The sequence below is a fragment of the Papaver somniferum genome, chromosome 7 (genome assembly GCF_003573695.1).
Source record: "Papaver somniferum cultivar HN1 chromosome 7, ASM357369v1, whole genome shotgun sequence".
Classification (NCBI taxonomy): domain Eukaryota; kingdom Viridiplantae; phylum Streptophyta; class Magnoliopsida; order Ranunculales; family Papaveraceae; genus Papaver; species Papaver somniferum.
The window spans coordinates 197791495-197810056 of NC_039364.1; the positions used below are offsets into that span (position 1 = coordinate 197791495).

At 37.3% G+C, this 18562-nt stretch overlaps 3 protein-coding genes across 4 annotated transcripts; 1 reads left to right on the forward strand and 2 right to left on the reverse strand.

Annotated features, from left to right (window-relative positions):
- The first annotated feature begins 470 nt into the window (after positions 1 to 470).
- Positions 471 to 6740, forward strand: LOC113299345 (hsp70-Hsp90 organizing protein 1-like). The gene is made up of 8 exons (XM_026548363.1): positions 471 to 561; positions 1644 to 1783; positions 2667 to 2792; positions 3297 to 3452; positions 4443 to 4544; positions 5469 to 5639; positions 5724 to 5803; positions 6385 to 6740. The coding sequence occupies exons 4-8, from the start codon at positions 3303 to 3305 to the stop codon at positions 6428 to 6430; spliced, it is 549 nt and encodes a 182-aa protein (XP_026404148.1). The 5' UTR covers positions 471 to 561; positions 1644 to 1783; positions 2667 to 2792; positions 3297 to 3302; the 3' UTR covers positions 6431 to 6740.
- Positions 6741 to 6815: 75 nt separating this feature from the next.
- On the reverse strand, positions 6816 to 8063 carry LOC113299344 (universal stress protein A-like protein). 2 transcript variants are annotated; one of them, XM_026548362.1, is made up of 4 exons: positions 7763 to 8029; positions 7569 to 7675; positions 7348 to 7466; positions 6816 to 7246 (listed from the first exon to the last, which is right to left on the reverse strand). In XM_026548362.1, exons 1-4 carry the CDS (start codon positions 7980 to 7982, stop codon positions 7162 to 7164), a joined length of 531 nt encoding a protein of 176 aa, XP_026404147.1. In that variant the 5' UTR covers positions 7983 to 8029; the 3' UTR covers positions 6816 to 7161. The 2 variants fall into 2 exon arrangements, with proteins under 2 accessions (XP_026404147.1, XP_026404146.1); XM_026548361.1 differs by having other exon boundaries at positions 7569 to 8063.
- Positions 8064 to 8486: 423 nt separating this feature from the next.
- On the reverse strand, positions 8487 to 17335 carry LOC113299346 (AUGMIN subunit 3-like). The gene is made up of 18 exons (XM_026548364.1): positions 16992 to 17335; positions 16290 to 16326; positions 15915 to 16018; positions 15072 to 15267; positions 14091 to 14157; positions 13221 to 13324; positions 13020 to 13104; positions 12452 to 12506; positions 11878 to 12009; positions 11539 to 11608; positions 11008 to 11065; positions 10866 to 10921; positions 10415 to 10567; positions 10061 to 10172; positions 9828 to 9969; positions 9263 to 9338; positions 9019 to 9114; positions 8487 to 8914 (listed from the first exon to the last, which is right to left on the reverse strand). Exons 1-18 carry the CDS (start codon positions 17168 to 17170, stop codon positions 8786 to 8788), a joined length of 1851 nt encoding a protein of 616 aa, XP_026404149.1. The 5' UTR covers positions 17171 to 17335; the 3' UTR covers positions 8487 to 8785.
- Positions 17336 to 18562: the final 1227 nt, after the last annotated feature.

Genomic DNA, 18562 nt, shown 5'->3' on the forward strand with positions numbered 1-18562 from the left:
TGTCAACAAGATGCGGTGGCTCTTGCTGAAATTGTTTACAAATTTAAGCACTTTCAAGTCCTTGTTGTAGTTGTTCTGCTTGTTTTTGGGGCTGACGATTTCACCTTGAACTATTGTGCACTTTTTGATTTGGATTAACAATAAATGTCACAGAACCAGCAAAATTTCAGGATTGGCACCCTAAAAAATGAACTATTGTTAATTTTCTCCTAAAAAATGTCACAGAACTAGCAAAAATTTCCATATTATGCCTGAACAGACATAGTCTAGGCCCTAGGGGACTGAAAAGGAACTTGTATTAATTGTTTGATCAGTTAGGTTTGGTATTTTTCCCAACTATCCTCGTGAAACATAAAGAAAAACCTCTTTAGCTGAAATAAAGTTTTATCTTATTGTTCTTTTTGCTTTTCAGGTCTAACTCCCTTATGTTATGGAGCTGTTAAAGGACATCTTGACATCTTGACACTGTAGAGTATCTTCTCGAGCAGGGTGCCAATCCTGATGAATCAAATGATCCAAACAGTACAACTAATACTCCTTTGCATTATGCTGTATTGGGAGGTACCTTCCATATCTTTAACCTAAGAACAGAACTTGTACTTTTCTTTTAATAGATCTACCCGTTTTCTTTATACGTAATATGTCTGTTGTGTGGGAGCACTTGTTTATATTTTGATTATTTTCCTCTTAATTTTTAGTAAGTGAAAGCAATTTGGCTCTTTATATTTTAAACTCGCTGGTAGTTTACTTATCCAGACACAGTGGCATTAAATGTTGATACTGTTAGTGGGATTTCTTATCTACTATAGGCATAGCACTCAGCAAAGATTAGATTAGTGGGCAAGGAAAGCCCATCCATCCAAACTTTCCCTGCTGCCCATATCCTAGTAATTTGATTAGATTTAGTTTATTAGTAGTTGTTAACCTTATTTTATATAACATTCTTTCTTATTTTATGCAACCTATATGTATCCCGCAGAACCATCGACCAAGGCGTCCTTTCTTGCATCTTTGCCTTAGCTAATTCTATGGTTTCTAGAGTTTCCTCAGTTTTTTTTTTTAAGAACATGTAATACTTGAACTGTCTTTCCTACTGTCAACCCCAAGAAAATCATCTTTGTGGATGGCCTCTTTTGACTGATTTATGGCCGGTAGGAAAATCCGATTCTTATCTTCGCCTTTTTAAGCAAAATCTTGTGTTAGGACTGTGCTACATCCTACCTAGACCGAGCCTAGGTGCCGCCTTTTACAACACGGTTCCTAATATTGTTTTGTGAATATATCCCAGTTTGATAATAATATTTTTTTTTTGATATTTTGTGATAGATGTGCGTTAATTTATCCAAATCGTTGGAATTTAGCTTTCCTTGCATATAATCCCTTGTTGTGAGACTTTATTATGCATTCTATGAGCTTGCTTGATTAAGGCTTACATGAACTTTCTCATGAACTTTTTATCCTCCATAAGTTCTTTTGTTAGATTCTTTTTTATGTTGTTTGGAGTGTTCTGGAGCATTGGAAGGTTGAGGCTTATGGCTTACCTTTTACCACATAGAGGCAAACAGTTCAATGCGAGTCTGTTGAGAATCTCTTTTAGGATAAAGATGTAGCCTATCTCTTCTCATATGCCGTTTTATCTGCAGGGAACCGAAAGATACAGACATTGTTACTTTCAAAAGGTATTCGCATTAATGTTGCGACTAGATCTGGCACAGCCCTATCATATGCTGCTGCTCTTGACCAGCTTGATGCTGTTAAAGTTTTGTTGGATCACCATGCAGATGTAAGTTGACTTCTCCTCAACTAATTAAACAGCTATTATTTTAATAAAAAGGAAGATGTACTTTTCTTCCGTTTCAGGAACTTTATGCAACTCTTTAACTTTTGTAAAAAAATACTGGATTATCTCTACTTGAAAGCAGTTAAAGTATCGTGCAGTGCACGAATAATTTTAATCTACTATTGGTTTTCCAACTTGATGGGATTGTACACTAAACCTATGTTCCTCCCTGTATGTAGCCTAATGTAAAGTTGATGGGTTTGGTTACACCGCTAGCATCTTTATCCTGCAGTAATCATGGATCTCTTACTGCAGGTACAAAAAGTTCTCAACCTTCTGGTGGCACAATGTTTTATTATCTTCTCAGAGGGTTGCTTAAGAAATGTTTTGCTCAGTAATAACAATGTACTTAGTTTGTGCTATTTTCTTTTCTCGGTATATAGGTCGTTCTCTAGGTCCAAAGTTAAATCAACATATGAGGACCGTTACACAAGTTGGTGCTGCAAACAATCCTAGAGTCGAGTACCCTAAGTGCCTCAAACCCTGCTTAATCAACTCCAAGTTATATTAAAATGCTTCATATGGATACAGCGCCAATAATTTATCATTCTAACTTGTTACGAATTACGATGTCAAAAGATATTAACTTGCTGGTCATAAGTGCACATAACTTAGATAGGCGTAATATAACTGTGTCTGGTTCACTAAAATTGAAATCCTGAAAGAAAAAAAAAACACATAATGATGTGAATGAGCCACATGCTAGTGTAATTCTCATCTCAGAATCTTCTCGAAGATGTATCCATTTCTTCCTAAACTTTTATGTAATTTTTCTGCATATCTTGATAACTAATAAAGTCTTACCTTTCTTTTCGCATCTATCTAGGCTGGTGCTGATCCAAATGGCAAAATACGTGGAATTGTCCCTCTGGCGCTTGCAGTAACTTATGGGCTAACACAATTTATCGTGCGCTTACTAGAGGCTGGTGCTGATCCAAATGTCACAGATAATGTATGGATACCTAATACTTGGCCTCTAAATTCACTGCCCTCAAGTTCACACTTCTTTACACTTTTATTCCATATAGATTACTTTGTGGCCCCCATGACGACCCCCCATTGTGCGTTCAGCTAACCCCTACAGCCACTCTAAGGATGTTTATTCGATAGTGTAAATTGGGGTTGCACACCACCCCTAGGATTCGATGCTCTAAGAGGCCAACACCCTGGTTTACAAGAACAGGTGAAAGATAATGTAATGTGTATGAGACTACTAAAATGCACTTTTTCGTGCATTAGACCTTGTCATACTGGGAGTTATTTGATCTACTTCTGTCAAAAATATTACCATCATAGTCTTAGTGTGCTACACTTCCTTTACAATGAAAAGGTTTGCCAAGATGCCCTACTTGCATGAAAACCTAAATGAGAATATAAATAGCAAGCTTGTTGAGTGTGACTGGTTTTCTATGATCCAGCTTATGGAATCAACCTTCTCTTTTATTTTGAATCACAGGAAGGGATGACTGCAGTAGAACATGCTGCCAAAGAGGGTAAACGTGAAATTGTTGAGATTTTATTTCCTGTGACTTCTTGCATTCCAACATATCCGAATTGGACCATTGGTGGACTTATGGAGCATGTGCATTCTGAGGCCGCCAAAAAGAAGAAGGTACAGAATCCATATCTTACGCGATTGATGAATTGACTTCTATCTGTAGTTATGTAACAACTTAACGTTGGGACCCCTTATTTATTGAGGAAAATACACATAGTACTTCTGTCTGTTTGCATCTACAGTTATCCTTCACGGCATCGCCTTTTTCCTCCATATACATCAACCTTTATTGGTTGCCCACCAGTCTATTGTCCTACTACACCCCCCTTTTGGGATAATAAATTTCTCGACCACTGGTATATATATGCCATTTCCATTATTTGGCTCTTTCTTTTCCATTTACAAGTTCTACAGTATCCATCAAGCTCCAAATCAGTTTATCCACTTCCTAGACCTGCTTAATGCAATACAAAGTCATAATATTACGGATATACCAACCTATATAGCTGATTCTAATATCACTGGTGCTAAGTAGGGCCACATGGCTCCGCTCAACATCAAGCTCCAAATCAGTTTATCGATATCAGTCGCTGCAGGTGCCTGGCAATTATTACCTGTGTAGCAAGCACTTGTGTTAGGAACTAGAGGTACATTCGCAACATTATAAACCCTTAAAACTGCACGCTATGGGATAGCCACAATCCACATAGATAAGTGTAGGCATAAGTTTTATCAAGAATCCTAGGCCATTGTATCTTTTACAAACTTAAGTAGTAAGGATCGGAGAGTTTATAAGAACTAGGGGAGAATTAAAGGCTTAAGTGTTCATCTGCACTTCTTGGCTTTAAATCTTTTAGGAAAAAATCAGCAGTTCAAAATGAATATAAGAACACTGAAGGAAGTGAAGGGATGGAGGCATAATAAAGTAAAATACGCACATCGAAGGATAACATGTGTCATGTTATTATAAAATCAGTGGTATAACTATCAATTCGCATCTCCTCTTCTTTGTTTCCATCTCTGCCATTTTGCATTTTAAATGGCTTGTACTTCCAGTTTGTTTCTGAATTTATTAACAATACGAAAATCCGAATTTTTGAACAGAAGGAACCTGAAGGTTTTGAGAAGTTTCTTCAAGGAAAAAGGAACGGTGCAAAAGCATTTCAGGATGAGCAGTATGTTTGGGCGGCATATTGGTACTCACAGGTATTTTTCTCTAACTATGCAAGCAAATGATCCCTCAATAACATAACTGTAATTGAATGACACTTTAGAGGTGATATGTAAGAGTAAACTCAGTTTAGTCATTGGTGGGTTATTTTATATAGTCTGTTAGTGTTGTTTCTGAAGGTGAATATTTTCTCTTCACGCTTTACATGTATATTTCTGATTGCACACAATTAATAAGCAAACTGGTAAATGAATGCAGTGTCTGTTATCAGCTTGTTTGGTATAATATGCAGGTTCAGTTCAACATAGTTATTTGGTGTTTTTCTTTTCTTCCAACTCAACTATGAGCGTTTGTAGTTGCATCTTAAAAGATAATAAGATGCACAGTTTTTCAGACAGGGCAAGCAAATTGCTATAACCTTCACTTAGCCACACGAGAAACTAAGGTGCATATCACATTTCCATTATATAGTAGAGTCAGTGTATGCTTTCGGGGCAGACTTATAGCTGAAAGCCACCAGAATTAATGATCTTTAAAAAGTTGACTAGTAGTTATGACGATTATCAATCATATTGGTGGCTTATCACTTGCAATACTGGATTGCAAGTGAAGTTTGTTTAACCTTATTGGTATAATGATCTTGGATACTCTCTATAAATTAGGGGCTTCATTAAGGGGCGCAGAATACTTTAGTTATATTCGTCAACTGACTAAATCCAATTCTGGTTATGGAGGCAAAAAATATTAAAAGATGAACAAGAGGCCTCGTGAAATCTTTTCGGAAAGCCAATTTTTACCTATGTCATATTTTGTTTTGAAAGTCCTTATTTCGTATTGTCTGAACTACTTGTTTATTAGTTTACTTTTTCATTCTATATCCTTTTTCTTTTTGGGTTTCCTCTTGGGTGTTGTGAGTTGTGACTGCTTTAACAAATAAATTTTGATTATAAAAAATGTAGGCGTTGGAAGTTGCCCCAACAGATGCAACTCTAATATCCAATAGGAGTGCATGCTATGCATGTTTGCAACAGGGATCTGAAGCATTAATGGATGCAACTGAATGCATATCTTTAAGGCCTGATTGGCCAAAGGCACACTACAGGGCAGGAGTAGCACTGAGCGTTTTGAAGGTCTGTCTTCTTCCTCTGCTTTGTTTTTTCGTTGTTTCCTAGACGAATCACATTTTAATTTATTTGTTGCATTTCTTATCACAGAGGTATGGCGAAGCAGCAGATGCCTTTTTTAAGGGTTTGACTCTGGATCCTAGAAACAAAGAGCTTGCAGATGCATTCAGGTTTAATTTTATCTGCATTAATTAAGAATTCTATTTCCATGAGTCATAGTAACTAATTGTGTCGCTTGGATTCACATTCAAATGTGGCAGCCAGTTTGGTTGCCCAAGGGTCCCTTATGTGTTCTAGATATCAGTATGGATAATTTGCCTACTAGAAACGTCTTATTCCTTTTTCTATAGAAATTTGTCTAGAATAACCGCATTTTCAAGAATTGTGATTCATAGAATAGAATCATTAGACTTGAGATCACATGTTTAAAAGGCTCAAATTAAACCCCTTTGAATCGCGTGTGACCCATATGAAACGTTAGTTGTCAATGTTGCACGTGGTTTCACAACCTTTGTGATCCATAAACTGTCAAGTGGTGGAAGAAGTGTCATTTCTAATTTGCCAAATCTGTATGCATCTTCTGCCTCAACCGTATTTTGATTTTAGTTACCCCATTAATTTCTCTTTTAAATCTGAAGCCGATTATTAAATCTGAAGAATCCATCATGTTTAGTGACAAGCAACTGTCCTAATTTTCATGTTTTCCGCTCTGCCATACTTTCTATTTACTTCTTCCTGCGTGTGCTTACAGGGATGCCAATGAAGCTAGATTGAAGTGCATCGTCCCACAACCATAAGAAGAAGAAGGAGATGGCAATGATAGTAGACTGGCAATATGATCTCGACTAGAAAACATTTCTGTGACCAACTTTTGTACAGGCTCCTACTGAAAGGGGTTTTGCCAACATTTGTTGCTATTTGCGCAAACCAAACACTTAATTCCCACTAAACTTCACAGTAATTAGTACTTTCCTATTCCAGTTGAAATTTTTGTTGATGAAGGGAACTCTTTCAACTTCTTATCCCCTAGTAGGTGTAAATAAGAATTTCAGTTACTATCCTAGTTACTATCTTACTTCCAATTTGAGACACTGATATGTTAAAGCCTTATCTTAACGTAGTATAATGCAGTAGCCAGATTTTCTAATGACTGATACAGTGAATTGCTTACACGTTCCGAAATGCTTAAAATTTCAAGATGTTAAATGGATAAGAACAATCACATATTTGCTTATCATAAGCACATCTCCTATGTTCGCTGTCACGAATTCGATGTAGAGTCGTGCACTAGCACACATTTGAGTAGTTTCAACTAACAGTGGGAAAGCAAACATGTAATTATCGGATGTCATCAACTGACCGTCGCACTTTTTTGAAGAGAAAGTGAGCATGTTTTATGCCATCAATGGATAACAGGGGCACAGTGATGTTGGATAAAACCGATAAGTACAAGTACAAAAACAAGCTTCCGGTACAAAAGAAACAACACTTTGTCACAAGCAAAGGAGAATTTCCAAACTTCATCCTTCTAAGATGATTTAGGCTTTTTCACAATTAGAACCGGACACTTGACATTCTGTGCACAATGAGTACTCACACTCCCAAGAAAAGCCCTGTCAAAAACAAAGCCAATTTAACCAATAAGCAAACCTCACTAGTGTATGATGCGCACTAATAAAAACCATAAACCGTAAGGAAACAAATGATACCTCACCTTTTGATCACACCATAACCATGGGTTCCCATGACTAGTAAATCAGCACCAATCTTCTCAACTGCATCACAGATTACTTCTCTAGCATCACCACTCTCAATCATTGTCTCCACTTTAACCTACGCGATAGATCATCTTTTTCAGGTCATACACCCTGCCACACAAAAATTAAAACTCCCCCGTTTTACCCTTTATAACCAAATTTACATTAAAAGACGTACATTTTGAAGGTCTTTGCAAACTCTTTTAGCCTTTTCAATCACACAATCAGCAACCTCTTTACTATATTTCTCCATTGACATAATAACATCAGATGAAAACAAATTTCCTACAAAATGAATCAAGAAATTACTGAAAATATTACTAATGTGTGAAATGTACGGGAAAAAAAAAAGAATCTTGTTGGGTTTATCACCTGGTCCATCTAAAGTAGAGTAAACTGCACGCTGTGGTTTTGCATAAAGAAGAATGATAGTGTCATTGGAAGAATTTTGCGAAACAACATTCTTGATTGCCCATGTTAATGCATATATACTTTCTTCTCCTTCATCAATTGCAACAACTATCTTCCGCTCTTGTACTGCTCCTATGTCAGCCATGATCGTACCTAAACAGAGAGCTTCTTGATTTGGCATGGAGTTGGAATATTTTTTTTTTCAAGTTTATGGTTGTTACCGGAAGTTGATTCCTTATTATAGGAGGTGGTATGTGGTTTTTTACTCTGTTGGCGCTTCTAGTTTTGGTAGATGGGAAGGGATAGGAGAGAATTTTGGGACAGCGGGTGAGAAAATCAACAACAACCCCCAGTTTCTTGATTATAATAATGAAGAAATTTGAACCTAGATTTTCGTAGCGACTGTTCCAACACTGTAATACAGTGACGACCCAATGCAACGTGGCTTATGGTCAGAGTACTTGACAGGAGACATGGTGCCACCTCACAGTTTTCTAATGGGAAGGAGAATGATAAGCTGCTCACGCCAGAATTGGGGGTAAAAGGTTCAACAACCCTTGGCAAAATCTAAGGGTTATATATACCACAGTAGAGAAATTACAAACTTACTGTGTAAACTGTGATCATTGTTGCTTTGAAACGTGGGGTATAACACAGACTCTCAAACAAAGCAAAGAGAAACACCGAACTGGTAACTGGTTCTCTTTCTTTATCTTTTTTAATTGCCATATTTCCATTATAAAATAAACTGGAACTACAGATGTCCAGACTTTCAGAGGTATATAATACAGAGAAACCACATTGTTATCAGTGATAGACAACACGTGATGTAAAGTGCAAACCATGGGGACTCTAGAAAGTTTCTCCCACATGTACAATGCACCATCTTCACACTTTTCTTACCACACAAGGCCAGCAGTAGTCACATAAGCACAGCCCAATACGTGTTGCAACTACGACTTTCTGGTGGTGGTGTCTTTCGCTTTAGACTTGGAGAGATTTCACTCTGGCTGTGAGTTCTCTAACTTGGTTCCTCAGGCGATCTGGATTGCAGAAAAAGTCGACAAATACCTGCCTCTCTCTCCCTACCTCGTGTGGGTGATGCTTCACAATCTGTGAAAAAAAAGATGATAGAAAATTGTCAAACGAGACGGAACAAATTTACTGTGGCCATACTGTACTGTACATTAAGTGAGTACACTGGAAATCGAGCTTACCTCAGCCTTCTCACGATGTTCACGTGTCACTTCTTCAACTGCAGCTGAGAGCTGAGCATTCACCTTTTCCATCTCCACAAGCTCTTTCATCAATGGCTGGTGAATAATACCAAATTAGGTTCATATCATTAGTTCACAAAACAAACATAACAATCAAAAGATCAAATGTCGTTAGTTCACAAAACGAACAACACATAACAATCAAAAGATCAAACTCGTAAAACAGTAAAGTCGATGAATATACCCAAGGTGTAAGTATTGGTTGAGCAGTTGTGGATGACGCAAATAGCAATTTCTGAAGACTTTGGATAAGAGTACACCTAATACAAAATAAAATGAAGTCACTTAAGCATAGACTTTGGATAAGAGTACACCTAATACAAAATACAATAATAGTTACTTAAGCATTAAACGCGACACGCAGAGTGACTAAAGATCTGAAGTTGAAATCCATGCTGCGAGGATATACCAATTATAACCTTAAAGAAAAGGCCAACATGCATAACTTTCAAGACTTAAAATGTCTCTAAGGACTGATAGGCCACCAGAGATGGACACAAAATCTTAGCCTAATTAGTGCACGATATGTCTGACAACTAGATGATGAGAAATATAAATTCAGATTTTGTGGCCCAAAACTATCTTAAGCCTGTATCTTAAGGGACGAAAATAGGCCCCTTATTATTTCTCTGTTCAATGAACTCAAGTAATGCCCAGTAGTAATACATAATCTTCATAGATGAACACTTCAATAATTTGCAACTTAACAAAGAAAAGGACACTTGTAAAAATAAACTGAGATTACTCACAGGTCGTTGATACATCTATTTCTGTCCTCTGGAAGGGAATTTTCAAGGTCAGATTGAAGACTCAGGAGATCAGATCGGAGGCTGGAAATCTGCTGTACAATGCCAGGTGCAGAGACATACGTGGGTAATATACCTTGAGCATCTAAACAAGTGAAAGTGGGAGTGTAGGCTATTAGCTGAGTACTTGTCAAAACCAACTCGCAAGTAATCCAAGAGAGAGATTAATATCTTACTTGAGTGAATGCTTAAAAGATCTCTAACACCATGCAGAAACGTGTCGCGGTCATCGACTGCTCCTTGTTCATGAACTTCCGATGCAGCTTGAATCAGTGAAAGGCAACGCCCCTACCAACAATTATGAATGTAGCCATATAAATCAGGTTATGCAGAGGTTCAAATTCTTTATCTGATACAAACAGCAAAAGCAAAAAAAAGTAGAACATGCAGTTTGATGCGAAGAATAAAAACTGTTGATAAGCAATGGCTCCCTAAGGCACTACAGACGGGAAGCTGGGTATAATTAAGTTTCAACGAGATCAGAGGAACTATATCCTCATTTAGAGAATAGATCAAGGTAGTTTGCATACCACACGTCCATCAGTTGCTGAATGGTATCCTTGAAGCTCTGATTCAATAACTTTAAGCAGTGAAAATGCCCCAAGCATAGTCTTCTGCTCCAACTGGCAAGCTAACTTCAAAAACTTGTGTCTAGCAAGCTGGTTGAGAAGATGATTAATGTACTGCACAACAGAAGGCAAGGCGTAATTCTCAGCAAATGCAAAAGTGTAACATCAGATTGCCGCTCATGAGCAGGCCCATTGGCAGAAAAAAATTGGTTCAAGATCATGTTGCAGCAAGATTCTCAATATTTGTTGGTGCAGGTTAATCAAGATGCAGGGTAACCATTGTCAGGGCGAGACTGGATATATGAGTTCCTCAGACAAGGTTCATAAGTTTTTAATCTCCTTTGGTTTGCATATTAGATCATTGCATTAGAATAAAGTAAATTACAACACCATCTCCATGAAAAGAACTCACCACTTTTTGTTGACCAAGATAATGCTCCTGGCGCATCACCTTTAAATCGTAATCTCCTACACGTTCCATATTTAACCACAAGGTAATCAAGGAGAGTGTTTATTTTATTAGATCAATTAAGTACGAGTCCTATATTCCATACCTTGCAATATGTATGTGTCTTGGAGTTGAGCAAGCTCCCAACACAAATCTGGAATTGTCTGCAATGAAAATTCAAGAGTGGAAGAAGTGAAATGGAAAAGCTTTCAAAGAGCAACAACTAGATAAAAATATTCGTACAGAATTTTTATGCTGCCCACATAAAAATGCCCAAGGGAGGCTTCTGGTGAAGATTATCTATCCAATATCTAGATTAACACCCAAAACTACAGCATTCAAGAAGAGCTAACCCATGAAGAATTTGGGTGACGTGTGAGATTTGCATTTTTAGTTTTTAACAGTTCAGTTGAAACAAAAAATATACGGGATTAGAAGTTATATAAAAATTAGACGAAATGATCTGCATGCTGAGATCATCTTCAACCTCAGAACTCTGGGAAGATCTCGCATTGAGACTGTTTGACTGAGAACATCGGATTTGTATGGACTCTTCAAAAACTTAGAAAACTCTACATAGCAGGTTGAGTTATGACTTATGTATCGTATTTGGATTTTGATAATGCAAAGTGCAAACCTCAGATAATAACTTGTCCTCTTTACGGTACAGATTCGAGAGCTCCCCTGTCAGTTCAGAATGCTTTCTCCTGTATACGAAAATAAAAGTCAAACTTCGAGTCTTAGACCCTAGATATAAAGATAAGATAACTTAGATAAGATATAGCAAGAGAACACTGTACTAGACACCTAAAGGTAAAAAGGTCCTGTTCCACTGCTAAAAAAATATCGTGCGTAAGTTTGGAAAGTGCACTTGCAAGAGATAAGATACAGAAAACATACAAGGAATAAGCATCAAGAAAAGGGAAAATTTGATCAGGATAGAGGACACAGGACATAGAGACATGAGACATCATACCGGAGAGAATGCAGATCAAGATGAATATGAGCCTCATCTGATGCCACCTGAGATTTGAGTGCCACCAGAATTGCTTGCTGCTTAGCATTTTCAACTTGCGCTTCTACCCACTGTCTCTCACTTGTCCCAAAACTGCATACAGTGGAACGTTCATCAGCAGTATTACAGCAAAAAATCATGATTGAAATGCCAGCCAGATTACTTTTGTTTAAAATGAGACTTGCATGCACGAGGTAATGATTTTTTAAATCTATGAAGACAGTTAAAATGCAAAAACAAGAAATTTTCCTATTGACTTCATCACTGAAAATTATCTTTATTTCAGCATATTAACCGAGAGTAACTAAACATACAGAGAAACATTCATATGGAAACAAGTTAAACACAAAGCACAGATCCACTGTTCAACTTGTGATGATTATTTGTGTAACAATAAAGAGCACTAACCAATTGGGCATATGTATTAAACAAATGATCATTTTCAGTGAATAAATAACTACAATAGAGAGGTGGAAGACATGGAATGAAAATAAAACTCTTGGACCCAGTGATCCACATGAGCAGAGATACATACATGGACCGCAGTCTCTGTAATTCAGCTACACGTTGATGATGAGATTTCTCAGAATCTGTAACATTTTACGATATTGGTTAAACATATGTCAAAATTCAGGAGCATTTTCATATCATCACAAAGGAAACTGTTGTAAAATCTAATTGGCAAGATAAATGTTTGGAATCTTCAATCTGCTTTTGGAGGCATTATGTGTGTTGAGTAAAGTGCATTCCAGAAAAAATACGTAAAAGTAAAACCAAAACAAGGACAGGATGGCAAATACACATGTTTTCTCTGTACTTTTATTGACAATTTGAAGTCCGAGTAAAGCAATTTCGTGATCTATTTAGTTTCCCTTCTAGCTTACAGTTCAAAATATTTAGGCAAGGTAAGCAACCTCGAGGTCTTCTTTGCAATCCAATAGATGAAACCAAAGGCACTTAGGAAAGAATGACATGCAGTATTTTATATCTCATGAATATTTAATTAGCTACTCGTCCGAATTGTTTGCAGAAGATATATTTCCCCAAGGTAAGATATGGAAAGGTTTTGATATAATGCATATGAAGTACTTAGAGAAGGATACCTCGTACTAAGCAATTTGAGTTGTCCTCAAGTGTAACCCATGAAGATTTGGCTTTACCCTCCTCAGCAACTAATCGAAATGGGCCCTATTTGAAGCATGTCATAACAACATCAGCTTGATACCTTACATATGTTTGTTTCAATGATTCTAAATATACTCATTGGAAAGACAAAGAAAAAGAGGTCTTTTCATGATTAATACCTTTTCAAACTGTTTCACATACCACTGGTTTAGCTCCTTCGTACAAGCCGTATCTCCCATTAAGTATGAGTGGAAGTCGGAGTAAGCTAAGTAAATTCCGTCCTCTGCGAATAAAGATAGTTCTCATCAATATCAGAAAGAAAAATAAGGGCGAACTGCGCAACAGTACGTGAAGTGGCCACAAAGATTTGATGAGTACTTTCAGGACAAATGAACTTATAGAAACTGTCCAATTTCAGAATATCCCAGCCCAGTACAAACACAAACATAAGAGCCCAAGACATATTCCCTGGGTTGCACCAATACTTCTTGGGGCTCCCCGTATCGTGTGTCCCCGTATGGACACAACCACACATACTCGGACACACCTAAAATACTTCTATCTTACTATAAACTAGGAAACAGCTGAAAACTAAAGGTCACCTACCTCTAAGGAAGATTATAGTCGAAAACATGCATGTGCTAGCAGAAATACACTTGTGCAATTGTAAACAAGTGCAAAACAAATACAGTTGTGTGGTTTTCTCGTTTACATTTCTATATATTTCTTAAAAATTGACGGTACTTCAACATATACCGCTGTGTCCCCGTATTATAGTTTTTCAGAATTGCCGTATTGGACACGCGGACACGCCGCTGTGTCGGACACCCGTGGCGGTATTGGTGCAACCCAGCATATTCCACTGGATTCGGGCCAAGTAGCTAGCTAACTTTCAGCAAATGCCTTAACAGGACACATGGAAGTGGGATGTAATGGGAACTTCATGAAATCAGCATTACAAAGAAGGCAGCCAATCATATCCAAGCAACAATGCACGATTTTTACTATTCATAAGCTTAAAAAGTTTATTAGAAATAAGAAAAAATTACCATCGCCAGAATGATAGTGAGCCAACTCCTGTGTAGTGGAAGCAATTCTTCCAAGAACTGCATTCATCTACGCACATAGAAACAAGTCAGCCAACATCCAGAGACTGCAAAAACACAATTACCTTCAGAATATTTCATGAGACTATGCATGTACCTAGAGCGAACGAACTAACACAGATTCACACATTATCTTCCATGGAGGACAGAGTAGAGGTAAAAAGAGAAGATTTACTGAAGAAAATGCCAACAGAAACATCAGCAGCACTCAATGCTTACAGTCCTTTACACAAGCCAATTATTTATGAAACGTTTTTCGATTCCCCCCAAAGTTTAAAAGGGAAACCTAAAACAGAAAGTCCGCGAGGACAGGATATAAAGGAAGCACTCATATATTTGTCTATTGACTCTTTTCATCAACACCAAGTAACAGCAAAGTTGCTTAAATACACTGAATTATTTGCAGGCATGGCCACTTGTAAAACACATCCGCAAGATTTTCAGCTAAGTAAAGCTAAACTTTGCTACGTTAGGAGATGACCCGTCGTCTAACACATAATAGAGAGTGCATATATTATGTCTTGGAGGAACCCTTGTATAGTAATATCATTAGATGGTCTAATTGACTAGTTCACATGAGTCGACTACAAAAAGTACTTGTTTGAAATGCTCGTTGGAATTGATCCGCTACGGGATTGACTAACATCATCAGGAATTTAATGGCCAAAAGCCGACATAAAGCATAACCACACGTAAAACCTAGTAGGAATACTACTGCACCTTTTCAACTTACCTAGTTCACAAAAACGGCAACCCAAACCCACTTATATACTTCCAAAACCCTCTTATATGCAATTCAAGTAATTTAATTAATGGCCAACTAATTTGTAGTATACTGTAGCGGCATCAGTTTGAATAGCTTTAAATATGTGACTAGAACCTATAATGAGGTATTAAATAGGCAACAGAAATATACTGGGGTACCTCCAAATTCCTGGCAGAAAGCTTATCATCAATAGCAGTAAGTTGTCCACTGACTACGGATGTTGCTCCCATCCTTGCCCTCCTACTTTGAATCAAAGTAGAAGCTTGTCCTGCAAGCAAATCAAACTGAGATTGGAGATGCCTAAGTTGTTTTTGCAGTTCTAATGCTTCAGATTTGTATGCTTGAGTTGCATCCCTGGAAAGGATAAGCAATTCATTAATAATGCTACCATAATATTGTGTTATCCCAGCCTTTACAAGGAAAAGAAATTAAATGCAGTTTATCTAACGTACCACGTAGGATATAGCAAGTTACAGAATGCAGGTAGAAGTTTAATGTGAAGGGTCAGCATTATCAAAGAGAACACATTAGTCTCAACCACGAGTAGGATTGTGGGAAGACAAAAGCTACCCCAGAAACATTGCACAAGCCAAGCATCTCCAGGTGAAGAAACAACAGTGGTAACAACAGGCACTCATAAAATTATAGGTAGGGACTAAAATGTTTCAATCCCTATACAGTTCAAATGGGAGTCGCACCACATTCACGGGGAAAGAATAAAAGAGATAGTAGGTGTGTTCCAAAAGAAATTTGGTTTCCAAATTGACAAATAACTACACTAGCAATTTAACAGAATAAACACAGCTTTAACATAACAAGATCACACGTGATGCCTAATTTTTTAATTCCCATCATTCTACAATGAAGGGCAGGACAGCTGGCCGGAGATCTCAAGTTCTTAATATGGTAGAGACAAGGCAAGCATGTATTATATAGCAGGAGCAAGAAACTGTCCAGCACAGTGGGATTTATGAAATTCAGTACTAGATAAGGATTCTCACCGGATGTCTTTCAATCCTTCCTCAGCCCCAAAAACAGCTTCTTGGTTATCTCTCCTACTTGAAAATGCTGAAATGCTATCATATGCAAAGTCCAAGTCCTCCCCCTGGCGAATAGATAATCAGCTAATGTGTGCAGTAATGTGTTAGAAATTGTAAAAACGAAAAAGACAGTCTTTATGAAATTAATAGTTAACAGTCATGCTTTGCAGGTAGCTTTCACTCAGGGAAGGAAAAATGTAGCCAGCTCTGGTTTATTTAGCGTAAAATTGGAGGGGGGGAAGCAAAACGTGGGAAAATGATATACAGAGGCGTCTAAAACGATCCATTCTGTAGCAATTTCTATAATAGCAGGAGAGATTAAGTAATGCAATATACCTCCAATAGTTTCCCTTCTTGCAGAAACTGCTCATACCTGCAATACAAATATCCAGTAACTATTTTGACAAGAAGATTAAAAAAAATAAAAATAAACCATAACTGGATCAAGGAAATAACAAACCAACCAAGTCATAAAAACCATTACAAATTCATGATAATTCTTATAAGTTCTACTTATGACGCAAACAACGAGATGCCAACCATCAGTTTCAGCTGTCACAAAATTGGACTGCTAGAGATACCGTCTCACTGAAAAACACTTCAGACTAAAAAATGATCCTTCCGGCTTCAGCACGGTTACCAGTAAAAAAAAAACGTAACTGTTAGGAATATGATTCTTCTTTGCTAAACCCCATTTGAGATACTGTTAGGAATATGCTTCGTTTCAAATACAGACTAGAGACACAGCAAATCCTCCTACTTTGTAATTTGTAACCCTGAATCTACAATCAACACTGCCAATAACTAAAACTTCCAAACATAGTCCACCTCAAAATTCATCAAAATGCCCTAAAATATGACTCAGAAGACATCACAGATATTGCTCATCTGAACCTAAATTTACAACTAAACCAGCCGAAAAAGAAACTCCAAACGGCAATAATTCAACTGGAAATTCACCAATAATCCCTAAAAATGATAATAAAAGTAATCTAAGACATAATGTATATCAAATAATCTTCAAACAAAGGTACTTACATGGAGAGATCAGAAGTAGAAAGTACATTAGTAGGACGAAGACTGGAACAGATCCAATCAAGAAGAGGACGGACTTCTTCGTATTGAAATGGCCATTCAAAACTATCTGGATCTAATTTATCATGTCCCTCGTAACCTAATTCACCTAATACATTACACAGTTTTCCTCCATAACTCATTCTTTTCTTAAAACTTCGAAGAATAATGAGAGGGATTCTGTTACCAGAGGGGGACGAATATTTGAAAAATGAAAACCCTAATTTTGAATTTTGATTTAAGAAATAAATGAAGAGAGGAGAAAAGGCGGGTATTTCTGTTCCAAGGTTGTGTATACCATGGAGTACAGTTTTAAGAACCATTAATTGGGGATAAAAAAAGTAATTGGGGATATAAGAAAAGGACAAAAACTGGTTCCAGATATCAATTCGGAGTCACTCCTAATCTAAGTATTTTACGTATTACCTAATCTACCCTTCACTAATCAGGATTAGTGTTTAATAATAATTAGTAAAATTTTAAGATTTTAGATAAATGATTAGTGTGTGTTTTATTTGAATTTGGGTGAGTGAGGTGAGAGTAGAAGGAGGGAAAAATATTTTTGAGTGGAAATTTTTTTGTGAAAATGGAAGATGATTGTGATGAGAGAATTGCAGCTGCTGAATCTTTAGCTCTACTACAACAAGGAGCTAACGACAACAACTCTCAATTGCAACTCTTTGTTAAGCCAACACCCTTGAATGATGATTTTGACGAGTATGGAGAGTTTTTCGAAAAAGCTACACAAGAAAGTAAACTTGCACAACATGCAAGCATCCCCAATACACAGGTAAAGCTGCTAGGAGGTTGAAAAATCGATTTTTTCTTTAAACCCGCCATTTTTTCAACTGTAAAACCTCGGTGCCGGCATGGTCGTAGTATGAATACTATGCCGGCAGACGCGTTACCGGCATGGTATTCATACTACGACCATGCCGGTAAAGCGATATCCCCCAATTTGAATATTGATCCGGCATAGTATTCTACCAAAAAACTATTCCAGTACGCAGTTAACTTTTTTACCTACCAAGGAATATACTACGGAATATTAAACCGGCATGGGTTCATTGATAGGTTACCATGCCGGAACTGCATGAAAAACATACAGGAAACATTTCCATGTAAACCTAAAAAACGACATGGAAAATTAATAACCATCAACGCCGGAACCAGTTACCGGCGTGGTACCATCAATTTCGAGAATGCCGGCAGTGGAACCGGCGTTGTTGAGTTTCAAATTTACAATGCCGGTACCTACAAAAAAACATACAGGAATAAATGTTTTTCAGAGCTAAATACCGGCATTACATATCAATTAATTGGAATGTCGGTATCGTGTACCAGCTTGGGACAATAAATTACAACAGTGCCGACACCTTGTTTTCCGGCGTTGCTATCTAATGAATAATGTATGCCAGAATATTTTTCAAATTTGGTCTTCAGTTTTGGCTAAGTTCGACAATGCCGGAACATTGGTCGAGCATGCCGGTACGTGTTTCCGGCATAGTGTTTTAATTTCGTTTGGAACTAATTTT

What these genes read in the sequence shown, in the direction of transcription:
- LOC113299346 (XM_026548364.1), bottom strand. Translation starts at nt 17,170, where the DNA reads ATGAGTTATGGAGGAAAACTGTGTAATGTATTAGGTGAATTAGGTTAC. An exon ending in CTCAAATTGCTTAGTACGAG is followed by an intron (nt 12,507 to 13,019) that starts GTATCCTTCTCT and finishes AAAATGTTACAG; the next exon opens with ATTCTGAGAAATCTCATCAT. An exon ending in TCTTTTAAGCATTCACTCAA is followed by an intron (nt 9,970 to 10,060) that starts GTAAGATATTAA and finishes TCACTTGTTTAG; the next exon opens with ATGCTCAAGGTATATTACCC.
- LOC113299344 (XM_026548361.1), bottom strand. Translation starts at nt 7,982, where the DNA reads ATGCCAAATCAAGAAGCTCTCTGTTTAGGTACGATCATGGCTGACATA. An exon ending in TTTGCAAAGACCTTCAAAAT is followed by an intron (nt 7,467 to 7,568) that starts GTACGTCTTTTA and finishes TCTATCGCGTAG; the next exon opens with GTTAAAGTGGAGACAATGAT. An exon ending in GGTTATGGTGTGATCAAAAG is followed by an intron (nt 7,247 to 7,347) that starts GTGAGGTATCAT and finishes TGTTTTTGACAG; the next exon opens with GGCTTTTCTTGGGAGTGTGA.
- LOC113299345 (XM_026548363.1), top strand. Translation starts at nt 3,303, where the DNA reads ATGACTGCAGTAGAACATGCTGCCAAAGAGGGTAAACGTGAAATTGTT. An exon ending in AGGCCGCCAAAAAGAAGAAG is followed by an intron (nt 3,453 to 4,442) that starts GTACAGAATCCA and finishes ATTTTTGAACAG; the next exon opens with AAGGAACCTGAAGGTTTTGA. An exon ending in GAGCTTGCAGATGCATTCAG is followed by an intron (nt 5,804 to 6,384) that starts GTTTAATTTTAT and finishes GTGTGCTTACAG; the next exon opens with GGATGCCAATGAAGCTAGAT.